The following is a 23,119-nucleotide window of genomic DNA, read 5'->3' as shown; positions in this document are numbered from 1 at the left end:
ATTGAAATCTGGTTACACTGGATTGGTAGGGCTGTTAATGATTTTAGGTTTATCTGAGTGAAGAGCAAGAGGTGACTTTAGAAGTGCTTTTCATCCTAAAATCCATTTAACCTTTACTGTTATAACCAGTGGGCATTTTTGAGGGAGTATGAGGCTCCAGCTTTGTACTGTGTCTTTGTGGTAGTTCTGCTGAAGCAGTGTGTGCCTCAGGGCAGCATTTGGGACAATACTGCCAGTGGAACAGTAAAGAAAATGTACAGAACAGTAAGGAAAATGAGGATTAAATTTACTGTCTTAAAATTACTGCCTTGTTTGCATTCAAAAATCATAGCAACTGGGCATCATTGCTGTAGTGTAGATGTTTTCTTAAAGCAAACCCAGACCCTGAAACATTTTCCAGCAAGTTTCTATTTTTTTTCAGAATAGCTGCTGTAGTTCATTTTCTGGTTTAATTTTTTGTGACTGTTTCTAGTTGCTTGAGAAAGAAATCTTTATACAACGAAGCTCATGAAATAAGCTTATTTAAAGCATTTTTTCCAGTGTGTTGATTTTATTACTATGTAGTAATGTCAGGTTTATGTCAAAAATTCTAGGGATGATAAAAATCTATGTAATAAAGCCATCGTGAGTGAGGTCAAGGCATTCTGCAAAGCTGATTTGGTTACTGCTCTACAGAAGCTGAATGTTAACAGGGATCACAGGTGTGTTGGGCTTCACCAGTCAAAATGTGGTAAGTTTCTTTAATCTACATGTATATATATGATGCCTTTTGAGACCTGTAATAATCTATGTAGGATACAGAGAACAGTTTCTGCTCTAACTTGACTTTTAATGTACTTTGAATTCTTGGGAATGCCTCTTGTTTGGGGCAGATTTTTTATTTTCTGAGGCAAATGGTTTTCTGAAAGGTTGAGACCTTTATTAAAATAGCTGTCTCTTGGAGTTCTACTCCAAGGAAGTGGAGATGAAATATGAGATGGGCACAGGGATGGGAGCACCATTCCACACTCAGTCCATCCTGCTGTTCTAGACAGAGGTATGAATAGAACTTGCCTTTGGAACACCCCCATGCTGAGCCAATGGGGAGAGGGTAAATACTTGAATCACAGGGCCAGGTGTCAGATTAATCTATAAAAAACAGTTTAGGGTTTGATTCTGTGTGGGTACCCTTTACAGGATACTGTAAAGGGACTCATATCTGAACTTTGTTGGGTGGTGTCACACTGAGTATTGTTATTTTTCCATCCTCTAGAGGGCTGTCCTCAACAAATACACAAATCTCCAATTAAAGTTTGTAGGGCCTGGATAAACCAGATTTCAGGAGGGCCACCTGGGCCATCATTAAGGGTTATTAACTTACTACAATTAAACAAGGAGCTCCTAACAGGATCAGTAGGTGGATTAAACTTAAAGGCTTTCAATGTTGAATTATGTGACCAGCCCCACATTAAGTTTGATGAATCTTGGGTAGTGGTGGCAATAGTCCTTGGAAGTTCCACACAGCAATTCACTGTCACATCTGTGATATAATTTCCTTCCTAATAGTCAGGTTTACCAAGGAAATCACTCCCATGGAAATCAATCCAATTCTGGCCTTCATTTGTTCTTTTCATAGTAAAGGAGTGAACCTTGCCATCACACTTTGGTAAATTCACATTAAGATTGCTTTTGATGGTGATAATTTAAGCAACCTTAGGTCCTTATCTCATCTGTGACAAAACTGAAAAGAGGTTTTTTCCAGTTGAACCAGTTTGGGTCCTGTTCTTAGTAACTGTAAAATTCACTAATGTTGAGAGCATTCTTTACACAGAACTTTATTCTTGGATTGCCTGCTTATTTTCCCAAATATTATAATGCAGTTTACCATGTTAAATGCTCTTCTTACACTTGCTGATAACCCCAGTGGCTGTAAATAATCTGAATTGTTAAGGAAAATAGAAATGTGGAGTAGGATCACAAATGATTAATGCTCTGGAAAAAATAATCTTGGTTAGTAGCTCAGAATTAAAATTAACCCCAGTACAAGTAGGTATAACTAGAAGTATTTAAAACCTAATTAGATAAAGCCCATCTGCTTTATATCATAAATTTAAAGTGCAATCTGTCTTTATTTATGGAAACAAGTTATTTGTATACTGTCAAGACAAATCAGATATGGAAACAGTTGCAATAAGTACCTTTTATTATCATTGTTTTGACAGATACAGAGTTTGAGAAAACAGAAGAAGGTGATGCTGCTCTTATTGCAGGATTCCCAAATGTACTTCCAGATCTTGAAAAGACCCTTGGAGAAGTTTTATCTTGTATTTTGGAGACTGAAATGAAAATTGCATTTGGAAACTTATGGATGGAGGTGATTTTTTTTATTTTGTCTTGCTTCATGTGTCAAGTATTAAGAAGTTTAAATGTCCTTGGAATTTTAATGATTAATAATTGAACATGTAAGTCATCTGGTTCACTAATGGAACAGTTCACTGACTGAAGAGTTCAGTGTTCACCTTTAGTATTTCATTTTAGAACAAGATTATTCTATTTGACCATTAGTGGCTGTGCAGGATTTTAATAGTCTGCTAATAATACAGTAACAGAGATGCTTGAAGTTCAGTGTAAATTTTCAGAACTGTTTGAATTAGTTGCATTAAACTTCTGTTAGGCTTTTCTAGTACAGTTAAATCACTGCATTGTAAATACATCCTTCAAGGATTTTTCCATCATGTTTTAGAAAATACTGAGGGATGGTTGTGGCAGGCAGTTATTCCCCATGAGAACAACTGTTTTCAGGTACCAAATGGATACAACTCTTCCTGGCTGAATTGGTTACAATGAAGACACAGAAATTAGAAGGGTGTTAACAAAACCTCCAAACACTCAGATTTTCAGAAATAGTGTTAATAAGAAACAAGTGCTCCTGTACAAAGCACTTTCTAATTATCCAAGCCTTAGTTTAGATTCCATCCCATAGATGATAAGGGTTAGAAGATTAAAATTATTGCAGATAAACCTCCATGGCTTTAATTAAACAAAAAAAAATCATTTGCAGGGATGACTTGTTCCATAAGATAGAGCTTTGATTTGCTGTTAAGCTTTTAGGTACTTCTGATGAACTTAATTGATTCCTGTTAACATCTTCCCCAAATCTGGTTTTATTTGGTAGAAATAATTTTTTTTCTTTTTTGGAATATGCATATTTTACTTCCTGTAGGAAATGTAGGTAGGAGGAGTGTGTTCATTTTTACTTTTTTAACAAAATCAGAAAATCAAAGACATATTTACTGCTGCTGTAGTTTTTGTTTGCAAGTAATACATTAAATCACTTTAAAAGGTAACTAAAGAGTATTTTGAATGCTTGAAGAAAGAGGAACCAAAAATAATGGTTGAGATGAGAGATTATTATTTTACACTGAATGTTTCTACATGGGCATCTTTGTTTAACTTGAACAAAATCTTTTTAATATATCTCCTTGTTAACTCTGAATGTAGCCTTGTTTCTAGGAATCATTTGAATCCTACTTCAGGAGGCACCAGTAGTAGCATCATTGAATCATAGAACCCTAGAATGGGCTGGGTTGGAAGGGACCTCAGAGCTCATCAAGTCCAACCCTTGATCCACTCCCACTGCAGTTCCCAGCCCATGGCACTGAGTGCCACATCCAGGCTCTTTTGAAATATCTCCAGGGATGGAGAATCCACCCCTTCCCTGGGCAGCCCATTCCAATGGCTGAGCACCCTCTCCAGAAAGAAATTCTTTCTAATGTCCAACCTAAACCTCCCCTGGCACAACTTGAGACCTCTTGTGCCCTCTTGTCTTGCTGAGAGTTGCCTGGGAAAAGAGCCCAACCCCCCCCTGGCTCCAACCTCCTTTCAGGGAGTTGGAGAGAGTGATGAGGTCTCCCCTGAGCCTCCTCTTCTCCAGCCTCAACACCCCCAGCTCCCTCAGCCTCTCCTCATAGGATCTGTGCTCCAGTCCCTTCCCCAGCCCAGTTGCCTCCTTTGGACCTGCTCCAGCACCTCAATCTCCTTCCTGAGCTGAGGGGCCCAGAACTGGACACAGGACTCAAGCTGTGGCCTCCCCAGGGCTGAGCACAGGGGCAGAATCCCTTCCCTGGACCTGCTGGCCACTGAAGAACAGAGCCACTGTGAAATGTGTAGGAATATGATGATATGAAAGCCTTTGACTTGGTAACATCCTGTCTTTCAGATCCTGTATCTGAAGCCCCCATGGACTTTAGCAAACTTGCTGAAGTGTTACAGAAAGCACTGGATGGCTGTCTTTGGTTATATTGTGCCCAGGAGTTTGCTTTCAACCATTGATTGTCTCCATCAACACCTTTGTACAGGTGAGAATCTCTGAGAACATTAATTGTCAACTTGGAAAAATCCTCACTGGTCTGGCTTTAGTAATTAGAGAAGCAGACATTCTGAAAAGACAGATACTCTGCATTTTTAAATAGTGATGCCTTTCCTTGGCTTTTTTTTCAATTTATGGTTATCCAAGCAGAGCCATGGCTTGGGCAGTCACATCTACTTTTGTATTGATCCACAATTTTTTCCCCAGATAGGCAATAAAATCCCAACACTTGTTTTTGTAGCCTTTTCATTTAACTGAAAATTAAATTTAAATTTAACTGAAATTTGTGAGCTATGAATTACATTAAAAAACAGAAAAGAAATAAATTTAATTAATAATAAAGAAAATTAAATAATAAATAAAAATAATAAATAAATAAATAAAAATTTGCCAAGATCAAGTCTGTCCTGGCTATAATCCCAGATGGTCTAAATGATACATGACTTGTAAGAATATTTTTTCATGCATCTCTTGTGTGCCTGCAAAAACATTTTGATGAATTTTTATATTAATTGTCACCAAAGTCTTTGAATTATTTTTAAAGAGCAAATAATCTTTCTCCCTCCTTTGCCAGTATGTCATGTGTGGCCAAATGATCTGCATTTGCCAAATAAATGATGGAGGAGTAAAGAGTACTTTATGTGCTAGATGAAGGCAGGGAGCTTTGTTTTCAAAAAAAGACAGGAAAAACCCCCTAACCCTCTTTCCTTTAATTAAAGATATTTCTAAGAATATTTTTAAAATAGATAGACCTCTTTTGGGATATTGGTGTTCTGCAGAATTATTTTAGATCTGCCAGTTGATCTGTTTGTCAGATGCTGGCAGAAATTTGGAAGACTTGATTAAGGACCAAGAAATGTTAACTTCACAAAGGGTTTCTCTAAAAACTGTTTGATTTAATACTTCTGAACCATTTCCAAGGCTTTTTATGTGCTTCAGCTAATTCAAATTTAATTTGACCATTAAATTTGCCTCCAAAGGCTGATCACACCTAGCATCTAATACTTTTTTTTCTTCTTTTCTTTTTCCCATATTACTCTTTAACTGTGAGGTGGACCATTTGACTCCTCAACTGTGTGTGTCTTGCTCCAGGAATCCAAAAAATTGTTCCATGCTTTCAGCACAAGGTCAGACTATAATGGTGTCCTTCCCCAGGCTTTCACTGAAGTGAATAAGCTGTACCAGAAACTCACAGAGGTAAGGGGAATTTGAGTATTTCTTCAACCTTCCTGAAGTTGCTCCATGCTCATTACAAACCTGGCTTAGTCTTTGAAATTATTCCCCTATTTTCAACAAATTAGTGCAGGAAAATTTGTTTTTAGTCTTCTCAAAATTAATAGACCCCCAAATATATCTTTTATTTTCATGTAATAAATACTGACCTTTAGATATGTGCTTGTTAGACTTTTTTTTCTTTGTCCTAATAGCAATGTGTCAGTATTGGAAGAGTATATTCCAAGTATAACTTTTATTTTCATGTAATAAATACTGGTCTTTAGGTATGTGCTTGTTAGATTTTTTTTATTTTTTTTTTTTTGGTCCTAATAGCAATGTGTCAGTATTGGGAGAGTGACTGAGGTAAGGGGAATTTGAGTATTTTTTCAACCTTCCTGAAGCTGCTCCATGCTCATTACAAACCTGGCTTAGTCTTTGAAATTATTCCCCTATTTTCAACAAATTAGTGCAGGAAAATTTGTTGTTAGTCTTCTCAAAATTAATAGACCCCCAAATATATCTTTTATTTTCATGTAATAAATACTGGCCTTTAAGTATATGCTTGTTAATTTTTTATTTTTTTTTTTGTCCTGATAGCAATGTGTCAGTATTGCAAGAGTATATTCCAAGTATAACTTTTATTTTCATGTAATAAATACTGGCCTTTAAGTATATGCTTGTTAGACTTTTTTATTTTAACCTGATAGCAATGTGTCACTATTGGAAGAGTATATTCCAAGTATAACTTTTATTTTCATGTAGTAAGTACTGACCTTTAAGTATGTGCTTGTTAGATTTTTTTTTTTTTTTTTTTTTTGTCCTAATAGCAATGTGTCAGTATTGGAAGAGTGACTGAGGTAAGGGGAATTTGAGTATTTCTTCAACCTTCCTGAAGTTGCTCCATGCTCATTACATGAGCATTACATGCTCTGGCTTAGTCTTTGAAATTATTCCCCTATTTTCAACAAATTAGTGCAGGAAAATTTGTTTTTAGTCTTCTCAAAATGAATAGACCCCCAAATATAACTTTTATTTTCATGTAATAAATACTGGCCTTTAAGTATATGCTTGTTAATTTTTTTTTTTTTTTTTTGGTCCTGATAGCAATGTGTCAGTATTGGAAGAGTATATTCCAAGTATAACTTTTATTTTCATGTAATAAATACTGGTCTTTAGGTATGTGCTTGTTAGACTTCTTTTTTTTTTTTTTGGTCCTAATAGCAATGTGTCAGTATTGGAAGAGTGACTGAGGTAAGGGGAACTTGAGTATTTCTTCAACCTTCCTGAAGCTGCTCCATGCTCATTACAAACCTGGCTTAGTCTTTGAAATTATTCCCCTATTTTCAACAAATTATTGCAGGAAAATTTTTTGTTAGTCTCAAAATGAATAGACCCCAAAATATAACTTTTATTTTCATGTAATAAATACTGGCCTTTAAGTATATGCTTGTTAAATTTTTTTTTTTTTTTTTGTCCTAATAGCAATGTATCAGTATTGGAAGAGTATATTCCAAGTATAACTTTTATTTTCATGTAATAAATGCTGACCTTTAGGTATGTGCTTGTTAGACTTTTTTTTTTTTTTTGTCCCAATAGGAATGTGTCAGTATTGGAAGAGTATATTCCAAGTATAACTTTTATTTTCATGTAATAAATACTGGTCTTTAGGTATGTGCTTGTTAGACTACATTTTTTTTGGGTCCTAATAGCAATGTGTCAGTATTGGAAGAGTGACTGAGGTAAGGGGAATTTGAGTATTTTTTCAACCTTCCTGAAGCTGCTCCATGCTCATTACAAACCTGGCTTGGTCTTTGAAATTATTCCCCTATTTTCAACAAATTATTGCAGGAAAATTTGTTTTTAGTCTTCTCAAAATTAATAGACCCCCCCAAATATAACTTTTATTTTCATGTAATAAATACTGACCTTTAGGTATGTGCTTGTTAGACTTCTTTTTTTTTTTGTCCTAATAGCAATGTGTCAGTATTGGGAGAGTGACTGAGGTAAGGGGAATTTGAGTATTTTTTCAACCTTCCTGAAGCTGCTCCATGCTCATTACAAACCTGGCTTAGTCTTTGAAATTATTCCCCTATTTTCAACAAATTAGTGCAGGAAAATTTGTTGTTAGTCTTCTCAAAATTAATAGACCCCCAAATATATCTTTTATTTTCATGTAATAAATACTGGCCTTTAAGTATATGCTTGTTAATTTTTTATTTTTTTTTTTGTCCTGATAGCAATGTGTCAGTATTGGAAGAGTATATTCCAAGTATAACTTTTATTTTCATGTAATAAATACTGACCTTTAGGTATGTGCTTGTTAGACTTCCCCTATTTTCAACAAATTATTGCAGGAAAATTTTTTGTTAGTCTCAAAATTAATAGACCCCCAAATATAACTTTTATTTTCATGTAATAAATGCTGGCCTTTAGGTATGTGCTTGTTAGATTTTTTTTTTTTTTTTTTTTGTTCCTAATAGCAATGTATCAGTATTGGAAGAGTGACTGAAAAACTTTATTTAGCTGCTTTCACAAAAAAATGTGTTTTCTTTTGCTGATGGAAAAGGGCCTTGAGGATGAAGATTAGAATTGTTTTTTCAACATCTTTTTTGTTCTGAGAAGCAAGTTTTCACTTCCAGCTTGTTTCTGAGTTGCTGTGGCAGAAACCTCAGTGTCTTGGTTTGTGGTTTCTGCTGGTTCTGTGTGTAACTGTGTGACCATTTTACCTTCAATCCTGAAGCACTGACAGAGCAGCTGCCTTTAGGAAGGAGGTGGTGGTGTTTGTTTCTGGTTTGTGCAAAGCTGGGTGCTTGGCTTTCTACAAATCAAGCACACCAGATGAGATTTCCCATGAGATTTTTATACAGAAAACTGTCGATTTAGTAATTTTCCAAATCTGCCCTGTATACAACAACTGGTTTAGCACTTTACATATAGTTATAATATAATTACATCACTATTTCTACTGTCATGCATGCTCAGGGAGAGGTTCTTCACCTGGGCAGGGGTCTTTTTGACCTGGAGGTGTGTTTTTTTAATATTTTAATGCCATAATAATGAACTAAGTTCAACCAAAAACCCCAATGTTGCAGGGTGTGTAGCTTCAGCCACCCAGGACTGGTTCAGCAGTCAATCTCTACTTGATTTTAGTTCTTTTTATCACATCCTGCATTCCCTAGACCCTCTTATCTGTATAGACCTTGAGTCTTCTCTGACAAGTTAATAATGTATCCTCAAAACTGCTGCATTTCAAGGCCTCATTATTCCAGGATGCCCTTGCTCATTGCTGGCTGTGACACTAATTGTGTCCCTTTCTGATTACAGCTTGAACTTGTGTATATACAGAGTACATCTTGCACAAAACAATCAGATCATTCTAAATTACTGTTATGTTTCAACAGTGGCATAAAAAATGGAATAATGAGCATGGATGACTGGAAATACTTCTGTATATGGGGAAGGATGCAGGTTGTAAAAAGTTTTGGAAAAAAGCTGAAGGGAGAAAGGTCCAAAGAGAGGAAGGATGATCTGGGGAGAGCTGATATTCTGCTGTGCTGTAACTTTTCTGTGCATTGCAGTCATCTGCTTGGGCCACAGTCCTGTGAGCAGTGTGGCAGCAATCTTTTTATCTGAAAACTTCTTCCCTGCTCCCCTTGGTGTGGCAAGTGTCTGGCTTCACCTAGAGCTGCCCCCAGACAAACTGGTTGGGCCAGCTTGAGTTTAACCTGGGCAATTCTCTGAACCAGTTTACCAGATGAGAAGATGAATATTTTGTTCTCCTGCAGAGAAAAATAATGCCACCAGTCATGGCATAGGGAATAAAAAACTCCTTGGTGCCAGTTTCCCATGCCAGGGAAGCTTTGGAGAAGGGTTTCCCATGACTTCTGTTTCCTATCTGTAGAAATACCAATATAATTGTATTATTATAGAAATACCAATTTAATGATAGAAATACCAATATAATATACACATGAAGAAGAAAGATTTGGTGAAAGACTCAGAGATGCTTCAGATGCAGGGACTATAATAAAGAAGTTAAGGACTGGAAGAGATCTGCCTTGCTTTTTTGAGCATTACCTCAACAAATAAAAAGTACAAGTATTCAATTTTTCTGAAGTTAGGAAACAAATGAACTCATTATTTGTTTGCTAAACTGTTTTATAAGGTGAGGTCAGACAGTGAGCAGGATTTATCAGAAGACATCATGGTTCTTTCAGAAAATGCTGTATGTGAGAAAATGGAAGCAATGGCACCAAGTCTGCAGAACTCTGAAGAAAGTAAATTGCAACCAACATTTCACATGGCTCAAGAGAACAGGTACCAGGAAATCTGGTCAGTCCTTGAAGCTCTGTGGAATACAGTGAACCTCTACAGGTACAGTGTACTTTTTGTTTGGAACTTCTACATAACCTTGCAGAATTTTCAAAGAAATCCACTTTAGAAATTGCTGAGCTTTTCTGGTATTGGTGGGGTTTTTGGTTAGGTTGTTTTTTGGTTAGTTGGTTGGGTTTTGGTTTTGGTTTGTATGTTTGTTTTTCCTATCTTAGACAAGAAGCTATCAGCTATTAATCAAAATTGACCAAAAAAATCACACAAAGAGATTAGGAGAATGCAGATTGTTTTGTAAATGCAGTCAGTGATCTGTCTACTCTACTGCTCTTTTTCTGAAGAGAGGCTGAAATAGGTTACCTTAGAGAATGGTGTTGAAAACCCTGTAAGTTACAAGTGCAAGATGTGCATCTTTATTTTTTTTTTAAAAAAGATATATTCAAGCTCTATGTTTTCTTGTGGATATTTTCTCTCTAAATCCTCTGAAGGCATACTAACTTTTGCAAAATTATTTACTTTAAAAAGAAAAAAAATCTGAAATCAGTTTAAAATACAGTACATTTTATTGTTAAGCAAAATCTTTCACTCCACAAAATTCCAATGCAGAATCTAGTGAGAAATTTCCTTTCTCATACAAACTCAGCATAGCTGGAAAATAGCCCTCCTCCACCTGAATGTTTTACTATTGGTTTTTTATAGATTATTTTTGGCTTCTCACTGATTTTTTCAAGCAGGTTTTCCATTCTCTTGGATGTTATCACAAAATCTGAGTAGATACTCTGTTACATTTTCTAGTCTTAATCTGAAATCTTTTAGAAGGAGGTGCTCTGAGTTACATCAAGTACAGAGGAGCTCCCTTTTTGGGTGGTCACCTAATAAACAGTCCTAAGGTATTGAAGAAAAACCCTTCCAAGTGTACCACTCAGTAGTGAAAATGCAACTGAACTCTTGGCTCTTGCCACCTGTTAAGGACCACGATGTGAAAAGAGGATAAACTTTAAGAATTGCATGTGTCACCTCACACTCTTTTTGCTCACATCAAGAAAACAGAGGTTAACTCCCAGCTCTGGGGGTAATTATCCAGGAGGGCACTTCATCAGTTCATCATCCCAACTCAGCTGTTGCAGGGAAGGTGTCAAGCCCATTCCAGTAAATCTGGAATGAAGCTGCTTGAAAACTTGCTGGAAAGCACTTTGCTTCTTGAGCTTAAATATACTTTTCTAAGTAAGTGTTACTCAGGGTGTGCACTTGAATTTCAAGTGAGTATAAATGATAAATCTATTTAAGTAAAAGATAAAATGCTGTGACAGAATGCAGTCATCAAGGAGAGTGTTAAATAGAGAAGTACAATTGTAGGGCATACTCTTTCTACTCTTTATTGGAAGAGTATTTTAGATAACATAGTTTGAATATCTTAATAGAGATACACATTTAACCTTGTTGGCTTTTTTTAGTAGTCAAAATACAATGCATACAATAGGTATTCTCTGCATTTTGAGGACTTTTATTAACTGCTTCTCAATGTCTCTTCTTGCTTTTTTTTCTCTCTTGCTTGTTTGCTTTTTCTTTCTTGCTTTCTAATATTAGTATTGAAATTTTCCAAAAGTTGGACCTCAGTGCACTAACTATGATGGCAAAGTCTTCATTTGAAGAAGCTTTTTTGGGTCTGCAGAAACTTTTGGCAGCTGTGAATGATATCCATGGAGGAATTAGTAGGTAAGCATATAAGCCAGTCATAAAAGCTACTGGTGTTCAAAGACTTGTCTTTCAAAGAAATGGTCTAAACATTATGAAAGTAGAAAAAGAAAAATATGGGTAGGAATGTGAGCTGGAGCATTTGGTGGTAACTGATTCATGTCCATTGCTGCTTGAGGTTTTTTCTCTAACAAAAAGGTTTTAATAAAGCAGGTTACTGCTAAACTTGGTTATTTTTATTCCAGTCCTGAAGCTCTTGCAAGAAGTCCTGTAATATCAGTTTATATGCATGGTGAATGAGATTTAATGGGAATATGGTGCTTCAAGATCACAGAATCATTTGGGTTGGAAAGGAGCTCTGAGAGCATCCAGTCCAACCCTTGATCCACTCCCACTGCAGTTCCCAGCCCATGGCACTGAGTGCCACATCCAGGCTCTTTTGAAATATCTCCAGGGATGGAGAATCCACCCCTTCCCTGGGCAGCCCATTCCAATGGCTGATCACCCTCTCCCTAAAGAAATTCTTTCTCATGTCCAACCTAAACCTCCCCTGGCACAACTTGAGACCTCTTGTGCCCTCTTGTCTTGCTGAGAGTTGCCTGGGAAAAGAGCCCAACCCCCCCCTGGCTCCAACCTCCTTTCAGGGAGTTGGAGAGAGTGATGAGGTCTCCCCTGAGCCTCTTTTCTGTTCCATGAAACTCAGTAATATTGATGAAATGGCTTTAAAAATTTCTCTCATGCTTCTAAAAATCTTTTCTGCCACTAAACAGAAATTTATTTGTGCATCCAGTAGTTTCTCTGCAGGGTTGCATTTGGAAGTTCCTGCTCTGAATTTATTTTGCAATAGAGGGCATCATGGAGTAAGAAATTCAGAGAGACTCTTCCTTTACATCTTCTGTTTTAGACTTCAAAATAGATACTTAAGTGAGTTGGAGAATTCTGAGTAGGTTTTCCAAAGAGTCCAAAACTGTATTTTTGAATCATTGTAGCTTTATGTAGATTACAGAGTATTAAAACAAGAGGTCTAAAGTTTTCCAAAGCAAAAGGGAGGCTCATTTTGTCTGAGGTCACTCAGCCTTATTAAAACTGCATTTAGAGTATTTATTTTTCTTGATTTTTGAAAAAAAAAAAATCAGTAACTTACAGTTCATCTAAAGGTGTGATTGCAGAGAAGGAAACATCTGGGATAAAAATAGTGAAAAATTGTTGCTTGAATATTTGGAAGTAATACAGCTCTTAGTGATAAAATACAAGTGTTTTATACTTTTAGCTTCTGTTCCAGAACAAAAAAGAGAGAATGTTTCTTGTGACAGTTTGGAAGTTTTACAGGTTAAGTTATATTGAAAGTTCAACTGCATTAAAAGTTCAGATTTTTAGAGTGTTAAAAACAACTAGAAGAGGACAACTGTGCTTCCTGAGATAAATGTCTGTAGTAATACTCTTCCTCATGAAGAAAATACTGCATTAGGGACACCACTACAGCTATTCAGAATTGATGACCAGAATGTGTTTATGACAAATACAGATATTAGAAAAGAAAAAAAAAAGGAAAGCTATTTCATGCAAGAGGTCTTTATTAACAGCTTTTTGCACCTTACCCTGTTTTTATGACTTCTGTCATATCATACAGATTTTTAGATCTAAATTTCTACAATTCACAATTTTCAAGTTCATGCCAGAACTTTAATCACTTTTAGAAATTCCTCCAGGGAACCTGCTGGAAGAGATTTGGTCCCTTTAACTTTGGAGAGAGAAGTTTGAGTTTTTATCACAGATAATTAATTCAGCAGCAGTGTTTAAATGTATCTACAGGGGCTCACATTAGGCAATGTTTTCACATAATGGTGGCTACAGAGATGAATGGAACTTAAATGGTTTAAAATAAGTAGACAGTGAAGGTGATGTGAAATCATCACCCTGAAGACAAAAATGTGTTACAGTTTTCTACAGAACAATGTGTTCTAGGACTTGAGCTTGTCCTCCAGTTCCTTCTGAGTTAAAACCAGCAATAAGCATGTTTTATGAATGCTGACCTGCTAAGAATTTGTGGGGGAAGTTACTGTTCAAGTTCTTTCACCAGCTTCTTCTCAGTATTCCATGTGTAGCAATGATTCTTCCTTGAAAATAGCAGATGTTTTTTATTGAAGATATTGTAAAACATTGAGCCAGGTGGCAGAATTCTCAATTCATGTCAGAAATCCAAAAGCAATAGTGATAAGCCAGCAAATACTATAAAATAAGCTACAGGATTTACCATTAAATGACTTACATGCTTTATTACACATTTTACTTTGTGTTTTCTTTCCAAAGTCAGACCTTATCCATCTGAGGTCTGGTTACTTAAAGTGAGCTCAACCAATAATGCTAATTTTGGTCAGCAGTACAACAAGCAGTGGGTTTTTCAATTTCATGTTTTCACAAGAAATTAAAACAATGAATGGTGAGGGTTACTTTGGTGAGTGCAGGGACTGCATAGCCTGGGAAAAACTCATGAAACACTTTGTAAGTCTGCAGTATCCTAAATTGTGTTAGAAATTTGAATAAATACATAGGGTTTTTTTTCCCTAGTAATGGTTGAGAAGTGTTAAATGCAGTGTATGTGGTGCTGGTGCTTTCCTAGTGTCAGGTTTGTGCAGGGAGAGGAGGTGGCTCTGAAGGGACCTTATAGTGGCTTTCTGTGCCTGAAAGTGGCCCAGAGGAAAGCTGTTAATAAAGACCTCTTGCATGAAATAGCTTTCCTTTTTTTTTTTTTTCTTTTCCTTTTCTAATATCTGTATTTGTCATAAACACATTCTGGTCATCAATTCTGATTCCAGGGATGGGGTAATCCACAACCTCCCAGGGCAACCTGTGCCAGGGGTCTCATCACCCTCACACTGAAGAATTTCTTCCTGATATCTAACCTAAATCTATCCTCTTCCAGCTTAAAACCCTCACCCCTTGTGCTATCACCCTATCTCCTTGTACCTTCCATCCCTGGAAGTGTTCAGTGCCAGGTTGGATGGGGCTTGGAGCAACCTGGGCTGGTGGGAGGTGTCCCTGCCCATGGCAGGGGGGTTGGAACTGGATGAGCTTTGGGGTCCCCTCCAGCCAAAACCATTTTGTAATTCTGTGGCTGTGACACACAGGAGAATTCAAGGTCTGAGCAAAACCAGGGGGCTAAAAATGACCTTGGAATTCCAGCCTTTTATTGCTTCAAAACTCACTCTCAAGCTGGTTTGCTTCAGATGTAGCCATGCTAAGAATGATGGAATGAAATAGGGAGTCTTTAGTCATCTCTCTGCCCCTGGGGTGGGGAATGAGAAGTTGGATGAACAGAATCAGCCATGCAGAGATGCCACAAAGCTCAAGGAAAAGGCAGCACCATGGAATCCTGCTGCCTGCTCTGCTCACCATTTCTTCCTTCATCTTTTCATAGTCCATACATAGATTTTTCTTCCCCAAAATCCCATCATTAATAACAGCACTTCCTTCACTCAGCACCCACCTCACCCCTCAGCCTTCCATCCTTCCCACAGGAAGCTTTCCCAGGCTGGCTTTCCCACCAGCAGCTCAGTGGGGGCTGCAGTGTCTTACCCTACACCCTTCCAGCAATTAAAATCCTGAGATGAACATATTTTGCCCCAGTTTACTGTGTGGCAACACGTAATGGCCTTCAGGTGAAGTCACTGCTTTACCTTTTGTGGTTTGTATGGTCTTGTTTTAGGAGAACACACCTGGAAACTTCCCTGCTTTGTCCACGGAAGAGAAATAGAGTGGTACAAAAATTACCAGTGTTGAATATTGCCCTTTCCCAGGCTCAGGTGTACTCATTTATTTAGGTTGCAGATGACTAAAGTGCTGCACTGTCCATGCAGGGGGGGGTTGCTGGCTGCTTAGTGGGAACTTGAGATGCCATCCAAGCTGCCAAGATTCCCAGTGTTTCCAAGGGTGCTTGCCAAATTGTCTATGCCAGTGTTTTATGCTTTTTTAGGCTTTTTTTTTTTTTTATAGCTTTCTCACTGAGGCAGCAGTTGAAGGCTTTGAGGTGCTTGTGAGGCAACCCCCCACTTGTTTGGTTCTCTTGCTGGCAAGTGAAGTGTTTCAGTTTAAGGACTAAATTCTGGGTGCAGCTTCTTGTGGCTGTGGGAAAGGCTGTGTGACTGATTTTTGTAACAATTTACAATTCCCACATAAAATCATGATGAAAATAAACTGTGGACTTACTGGTTATGATAAATCCTGTGGCATGGCTTGGTCTTCCAGCCTCTAAAAAACAATGTCTTTAAACTGGGATGTTTTATTTGTTCTGCAGTTGAGGGGTTTTTTAGGTTTTTTGTGTATTTTTTTTTTTTAAGTTCCTAATTAATTAATTTATAAAGGCTTCGAGCTTGCAAGGGAGGGAGAGAAGAATTTGGTCACTTTCCCATGGGAAAGTAAATAGAGCTTCCCTAAAAGATTCCTTTTCAATTTTTTTCCCCCCAAATCCAGTCATTTTCTTAATCATTATTTACATACTTAAGACTTGACACAAGGCAGAATTTTGTGTATTTCTCACAATGTCACCAAGTGTTAGATGCTTTTAAATGTAGATTTGCAATCTTGAAGAGGGTTCTGTTTTTCCTCAGTGAATGCAAATGTGGTTAGGCTGAGGTATAAATGAATTGTATCCCCAGAAATAGATCAGGAGGATTAATTTTTCAGAGAATCATTTCCTTCTTGGGTCATTTTTGGAGCCTTGTGGAGAAGGGTGCACATCTCAGCACCTTGGAGGAAGAGGCAAAAGCTGATGCTTTCCTCTCAGGTGACATCTCTACATTTAATGTGGGGGATAAGGACTGGATTTTGGGGAGGACTGAGCTATATGCAGTCACAGCCAAATAAAATACAATAAATAAAACAGTTTTTCACAGTGTGGTTCATAAAAACACCTCTCATCAGCTGCCAAGCCCTATTTTCCTTTTTCAGTTTTGGGTGGGAATTGGTTATTATTAGAAGTAGTGAAACAAGGGTGTAAACAAGGAGCATTTGAGTTCTGTGGTAGAAAACTGGAGGGAAAGAGTCAAAACTTGAGTTGGTCTGGGAAAATTCTGTGTTGTGTTTCTCAGGTTAATGCAGCAGCCTTTGCTGCTGTGAAACAAAAGGGTTTGGATTTTTGCTGGCTTTCTTCCCATCCATGGAGAAAAATGGCTCATAAAAAAAAATCAGTTGAATTTGTAATTAGGAAAACCTTCTTAGGAAGTCCTTACAGAAATACCAAGCTTGTTTAATTCTTTTAGTGGAGTGGAAGAGAAAATTCTTCAAAGATCAGCATTTTCTTTTTGGTTAAGAAAATTAGATTTTTATTTCCCCATGAAATACTTTTTTTTTTTTAAACTCTTCCATACAATCCTTTCATACTTTCTTTAAAAAATCCCCAAACCTCTCTTTTTCAGTATTTTGACACCAACCAGTAGTTTCCAAGATATTTGGACCCTCTATAACTTCCTCACAAGAAATGAGGTATGAAGTTTTCTTTATTGTGTTATTTTTTTTCCAGAGGCAATTCTGTTTTGATTTTTTAATTTCAAGTAGTTTTTATAGTTCTGTCTACACCAAGCTAGAATTTTGAAGATTTATTTATAAGTATTGGACATAAAAAAAGATTTTTAATTGGTACCTACCAGTATTTATATCTCTACCAGTATTTGGATTGCTTGAGTGCTTTTCTGAGTGCTCAATTGTTGTGAGTTACTGTGAAGAGTGAAAAGCCTTGGAGCTGAAGCCATCAGAACATCCCTGACTACATTTGAAGAGAGCAGTGGAGAACTTTGGGTGCATTTCAGAGAGGAAAAAAAAAGAATATTTGAAGTTATCTGTTATTTCTGAAGTTTTAACCCATTTGTGCTGGAAAATTTTAAGAGGAAAAGTTGAAATGAATGTTTGTAGTAGAACAGAAGTATTTTTGCCATTTAGGATTGCACATATTTCAGATGTGCAGTCTCCTCTATAGGAAGTATTTTTGGATTTTGGGCTGTGCATATAGGGTGACTGTAGATCTGGAGTTACTGAAAGCCAGGAAATTAATTTGCTGTAGAACTATGGGGTAAAGTTAGAAGGGATGAAGTATTATTTAAGATCTTCTAGATCTGTGCAGAAAGTGTTAGAAAATGGAGTTGGAGTGACATCTACCACTCCTGTTACATGCAGCCATGAGAGCTGATTTGTAATACTTTATTTTATAGTGCATAGCATGTTTTTTAATAGACTGTCTCAACTCAAGAGTCTGGTGAGGGGTACATTAACCACCTGTGCTATCCCAGCTGTACAATTTTAATTGATACTTGGCAAATTCCTCTGTTTGTTCTTTGTTTTAGATAAATAACAGTGTAAAATTCACTGCTGAGGAGCTCTACGAGTGCATTTCACAGGAAACATATAGGTAAGCTGATTTCTGGCCACACCAAATGGGTTTTGAGACATCATTTTAGCATTTTCTGTATTAACCAGGGTACTGAAAGAGAAATGGTTTGGATGAATAAAAAGTCACCACTGTAGGAGAGGCAAAGGGAAGATGAGTGGGGATGTTTTCTTTTTTTTTCTTATCTTTATATGACCTACTATTACAACAGGGTGGGAGAACACAGCAATTAAATTAGAGATGAGCAATTAGCAGCTACACAGTGATTTTTTTCCAGCTGCCTGACTTTGAGGTGAGATGTTGGTCCCTCTGTCCTCTGCCAGTTTTGCATTCCTGGCTCAGTGGCAGAGCCACACACTGATCAGTGGTTGTTGGAAGGTGGCTTAGAGCATGAGACTGCAGTTAGAGGAATTCAGTTATAACCCAAATTCTGCCTGGTGAAGTAATTGTAACAGAACTTGTTATTATCAGGATTTTGCTTAAATGAGCAGAAGACAAAACCTTGCAGTGCTCAAGGTGATTTAAGTGATGGAAATGTACCCTTAAAACTGAGCAGATTTGCAGTTGCTGTGCTGTGTTGTGACCATCATTACCAAACATAAATTATGTTACAGAGGCATTTGTGAGTACAGTTTAAAAAAAGGAGGAACAAGCTTAAGATTCCAAGTACTTATTTCTATTTTCAGAGGCTTTTTTTACTGTTCAGCTACAGGAAAATAAATGGTCTGTTGTACAGTTGAATTAAAAGCCTTGAAAACACAGATCTACAAATGAGTGTCATGCAAGCCTTAGCATTCTTTACTGTATTTCTTTCTGAATTTATGGCTCAAAAAAGATTTCTTTCTGAATTTATGCAATTGAGGGCCTCTAAGTCCAGGTTCTGTGAGGTTTTTCAAATGACATAATGTTAGGGGTTTTTTTAATAAATCTTCAGTGGGTAATAAAAGACAGGCAAATATTTTCTCTGATGTTGCTGATGTATGGATGTGAGTGAGGTCTGAATTGCCAGGCTGTGAAGCATGGTTCCCTCAGCTGCAGAAAAGTCTTGCAGATTGTGTTAATCTGAGTAGGTAAATTATTCTAAAAAGCTTTTCTTTTATGTCCTAATTCTTCTGTGAATTTATACAGATTGCTGGGTCAGGAGAGAAGAGTTATGCAGGGCAAGAGAGATTCAACCTTTGTATCAGTAGAGAAAAGTGGTTTGGAAGCTGTTAATTAGCTGGAGTTGGGGACCAGCACATTGATGGGCATCCCCATCATCACCTGGTAGAAAATAACTGCATAAATACCTCCAGCCTTGGGTGGTGTGCTGAGGTAGCAAAGGGAACTACTGTTTCTTGATGTTTGAAAGGTGTCCCCAGGTCCAGAGTTTATCAGAAAGCCTGAAAACTGGGACCATGGCTGTGAAGGTCCAACTGTGGGCGACAAACTTCACGGCCAAAAAAACTTTCTTGCCAGAACTTGTCTTTTCTGGATGAGTGGCACAGGGTGAGGGGACAGGTTTGTCAGACAGAAGTTGTGTCCCTTGAAAACATCAAGGAAATGAAGACAGGATTAAGGTCTTTTGCCATAAATTCAGGCCACAGGTTTTCAAAGTGCTTTTAATGTTCTCCTACAGCAGAGAAGCTATTTGGTATTAGAGCAGTTGAGGCTCCACCCCACGAAGCAGAGATGCTAAATGAGGGTTTCAAAGCAATCAATTAGAGGTGTTCCAAGCAGCCTGAATTACTTGTGCTTTGGCACAAAGTATTTCCCCAGGCTTCAGTTACCAGGAGACATTTTTACTTCAGCCTGGCCTCTGAATTCTCCAGATGAATTCCTGTCTGGAATATTTGTACTCTGACAGACCCTTTGTCAGGATACACCAAAGATGCTCTCATCCTGGTATTTTTCTTCAAAGGGTTTTTTTATTTGGAGAAGGAAAAGGACTGCTGGCAGCTAAATGGCCACATGCACAGTTCTCTCTGCTCTCCTGTCTCCAAGTGGAATGAGAGGCTTTGGTATCACAACAGCTTTCAGAAGCTGCTCCCCAAGGACTGGGGTCCAGATCCTTAGGATAAAAATGGAACATAAAGACTGACTCTGCCCCAGAGATCTGCTGTAGCTATTTTTTTGCCTCTTCAGCAAGTTCATAAAATAAATTTTTCCATCAGAAACTCTATGTGGCTTTATTTTAAAATTTGTTTTCATGACATGCTTGCAGATTCCAGGCTTCCTCTCATAGATATGAGTGGTGTTGCTGTAAGGCCTCTCATTTTTCTGATCTTGTCTGAACTAAGAAATGGGATAGTTTGGGGGCCTGGGCATCTTAGGCAAAGGCTTCAAAGCTCCATTGCCTTTCACATTGTTCATTTTACTGTTCCACCTCATCTTCTTGGAAACCAAAGTTACAGAATACTTGTTATGTGATCAGGTTTTTTTTGAAACAGAAGTATAAAAAAAGTAAAGCTGGTGTAGTCAAGAGATTGGTGTGTAAATACATCATGTATATGAAGGGCAGTTAGAGCTGAGCCATCCAAAATTCCTGTTCTATCAAGCAAGCTGATGCAAGTGACCTTTCAACACTTTCTACTTTTAAAAACTATCTTTACGTAATAAAGTGAAAAGGAAAAATGTGCTCTGCCTTTTGGTTGAGTTGTGGTTTGGCTCTTACAAGGTGTATAAAGTCCTTGGGTTTAGCAACTTCAGAGCTAAAAGCAATAGCAAGCATGTTTGGGAAAGACTCCAGCCTAAGTATAGAAATGAGAATTATTTTTTATTCCTTGCTGTTTACCATTTAAACATCTTATTCCAAGTTAAAAATAAAAAAACCAGCAGCAGGTGTTCTGGCAATTTTACCACTGTGAGAAAGGCAGACTGCACAGGGAGGAATGGTGAATCTGCATCAGCAAAATGCATCAGACCTGCAGTGGTTCAGGGTCTGCAGTGGATTTTAATTAAACAAGGTATGGGAAAATGACAGCCTGGATCTGGGAGTTTTGCCCACGTGGATGAAACCTCTCAGCTTTCCTTCACTGTCTTGCAGAACACTGTAGTTGGGAAGGTGTATTGGAGCAGTGGCTATTGAAAAATGCAGCACTGTTTGCCAGCTTGCTGGTTGCTCTGAGGCAGGAATTGCCATGGTTACTGTAAATGAACACTTAGGGAGTTTTTTGTTTCCTAAAAAAATGCTTCTAGTATTTTTATTTTTTTTTCTGTGCAGGTGTCCCATATTGAATACATGATTTCAAGTTCCTTTAGGAGTAGAAAGTTTAAACAGAATGTAACTTGTGCATGTAGAAGGTTGTCTGTGCTTGGTGACACTCTACAGGTTATCAGAAAAATTACAGGTGTAGGGCAAAGAAACAGGAGTAGCCTTTTACTGTGCAGATAAAATATCTCTGGATTTCTAGAGGTGCCAAGTATGCTGCTTTTGACTGTATTAAAGCCTGGTATTAGAACCCCTTTGAATTTGATTTTAAAGGAATATACTGAGAGGTTCCTGCCTGTGCAATGAATTAATTAATCCTGATAACTTCTGCTATCTCCTTTCCCTAGGAAGAGGCTGGAAGTGGGCTTTTGCCAGCTGGCCCAGCTGGAGCACACCATCAAGCAGTGTCACGCCTTGGTTCATGCAGAAGCCAAGAGCAGAGGCTGGCTGTGACACAGGGGCCAAGGTTTGGAGCTGTGGAAAATAGCTGAGGAGCCAAAAATCTTCTTTTTGGTGCTTTATTCTATTTGAGCTGAAGAAAAACCCAAGACAAATACAAATATCTATCCATTAAACCTCAGCGTTTCTCCCGCGAGTCGGAAGCTGCTGGAATGGTGTGTCTGGAGTCTGGGTCTCTGGGTGCACACTGCTGGTTTGGTGCTCAGGGGATGTGCTGGCTGCCCTTCTGAATTCCAGACATTCCCACTGGGGCCTGCTCTGCTACTGCTTGTCCAGGAAAACCCAGGTAAGGCATTTATTTGGCTGGTATTGAGAAGTGAGAAAAAAGAAGATGCCGTGGGAGCCGGGGAGCTGGAAGAAAAGGTGCTGAATGCAGTCAGATCCCCACCAGGAAGGACTGAAATAACCCAGCCCCAGGCAGGTGTGTTTGTCCTGGGCCTCTTTTCAGAGGAAAAGGATGTTTTTCTTTGTAAAATATCTCAGCTTTTGCTTCCCTGCTTCAACATCCCTTCCACGCAGCAGAACCACCACCACTCTCCTGGAAACTCATCAGTTTTCTCTTTTGCTGCCTCCTGCACAGGCAGGAATGGTTGTGACTTGGTTCCTCCCTCCTCTTTAAGTGACCTCTCTATTTGAATGTGCTTTGTTCTTTTCCAAAACTGCTTGGAGACCACGAAACTTTCTAAAAGCTCTTGTTGAGTGCTGCTCTGGCCTTTTAAAGCTACCTCTTCTGTGTATGGACTTGTACAGAGACAAGAGGGCTGGCAGCATTCCAGAAGCCTTTCTTTTGAGGTTAACTTTTGGATGTATTTGTAAAATCTTTATTGTAAATGCAATTTTTTTGTTCCATAAAGGGCAGCTGATTCTACACAGCTTTGAATGGCTCCATTTGAGTTTCTGACCAATCCCTGTGGATGCAGCTGAAGGTTGGCCCCAGCCCCTGGAGGCAGAGCAGTCACTGCTGGAGCACAGTTCCCTCGAGGGCTGATTCCATCAGTTGTTACCCCCCCATCCAGAGGAAACACCTTCTGTTCACAAAACACACAAAATGTGTTTTTCTTGGCAATTCATCTCTTAAATCAGGGAAGACAGATGCACTTGAGCAAATGGTGTCTCTCTGAGTTTGTATCTACCTGTGAAACAGTTCAGGGGCAGACAGCTGAAACAGCTTCTGACAGCCCCTCTGTTTTCTCATCCTGCCTTCTCCTTGAATTTGGAATCATCACTCCAGTTCTTGGGCCAGGTGTTTGCTTACTCCAGGGCAGAGCTGTGACAGTCTGCTCCTGCCCTGCCTCTGCAGGACTGCCTTGGAATCCCTTAGAGTGAGAATCACTTAAGTGGAATCACTTCAAGTAGAGGTCTGGTTCCTACTGCTAGGATCAAGACAGCTGCAGTAAATTAAGGCAACATTTGTGTCAGGACTCGGGGCTGAATTTCATGAAGTGGCTGAATTTCCTGATTAGTGCCAGGATCCATGGCTGAATGTGCAGACCAACCACAACAG

The 23,119-nt window shown here is 38.2% G+C and overlaps 1 protein-coding gene across 4 annotated transcripts in view; it reads left to right on the top strand.

Moving 5' to 3' along the window:
- SWT1 (SWT1 RNA endoribonuclease homolog) overlaps positions 1-22,487 on the top strand; it is a 30,693-nt gene extending 8,206 nt beyond the window's left edge. For 2 of the 4 annotated variants that reach the window (XM_071751319.1, XM_071751322.1), the window contains exons 11-19: positions 594-730; positions 2,202-2,353; positions 4,199-4,337; positions 5,400-5,545; positions 9,729-9,937; positions 11,480-11,608; positions 17,002-17,068; positions 17,923-17,987; positions 21,504-22,487. In XM_071751319.1, coding sequence (XP_071607420.1) covers positions 594-730; positions 2,202-2,353; positions 4,199-4,337; positions 5,400-5,545; positions 9,729-9,937; positions 11,480-11,608; positions 17,002-17,068; positions 17,923-17,987; positions 21,504-21,609 — 1,150 coding nt within the window. In that variant the 3' untranslated portion in view covers positions 21,610-22,487. Of the gene's footprint in view, positions 1-593; positions 731-2,201; positions 2,354-4,198; positions 4,338-5,399; positions 5,546-9,728; positions 9,938-11,479; positions 11,609-15,293; positions 16,251-17,001; positions 17,069-17,922; positions 17,988-21,503 lie in introns of those variants that run through there. The other 2 variants (XM_071751321.1, XM_071751320.1) reach the window with 2 other exon arrangements.
- The last annotated feature ends 632 nt before the right edge of the window (positions 22,488-23,119 follow it).

The sequence above is a fragment of the Heliangelus exortis genome, chromosome 8, assembly GCF_036169615.1.
Source record: "Heliangelus exortis chromosome 8, bHelExo1.hap1, whole genome shotgun sequence".
NCBI lineage: Eukaryota > Metazoa > Chordata > Aves > Apodiformes > Trochilidae > Heliangelus > Heliangelus exortis.
Note: the sequence above shows the minus strand (reverse complement) of the source record. Positions and strands in the feature narration are given on the sequence as shown.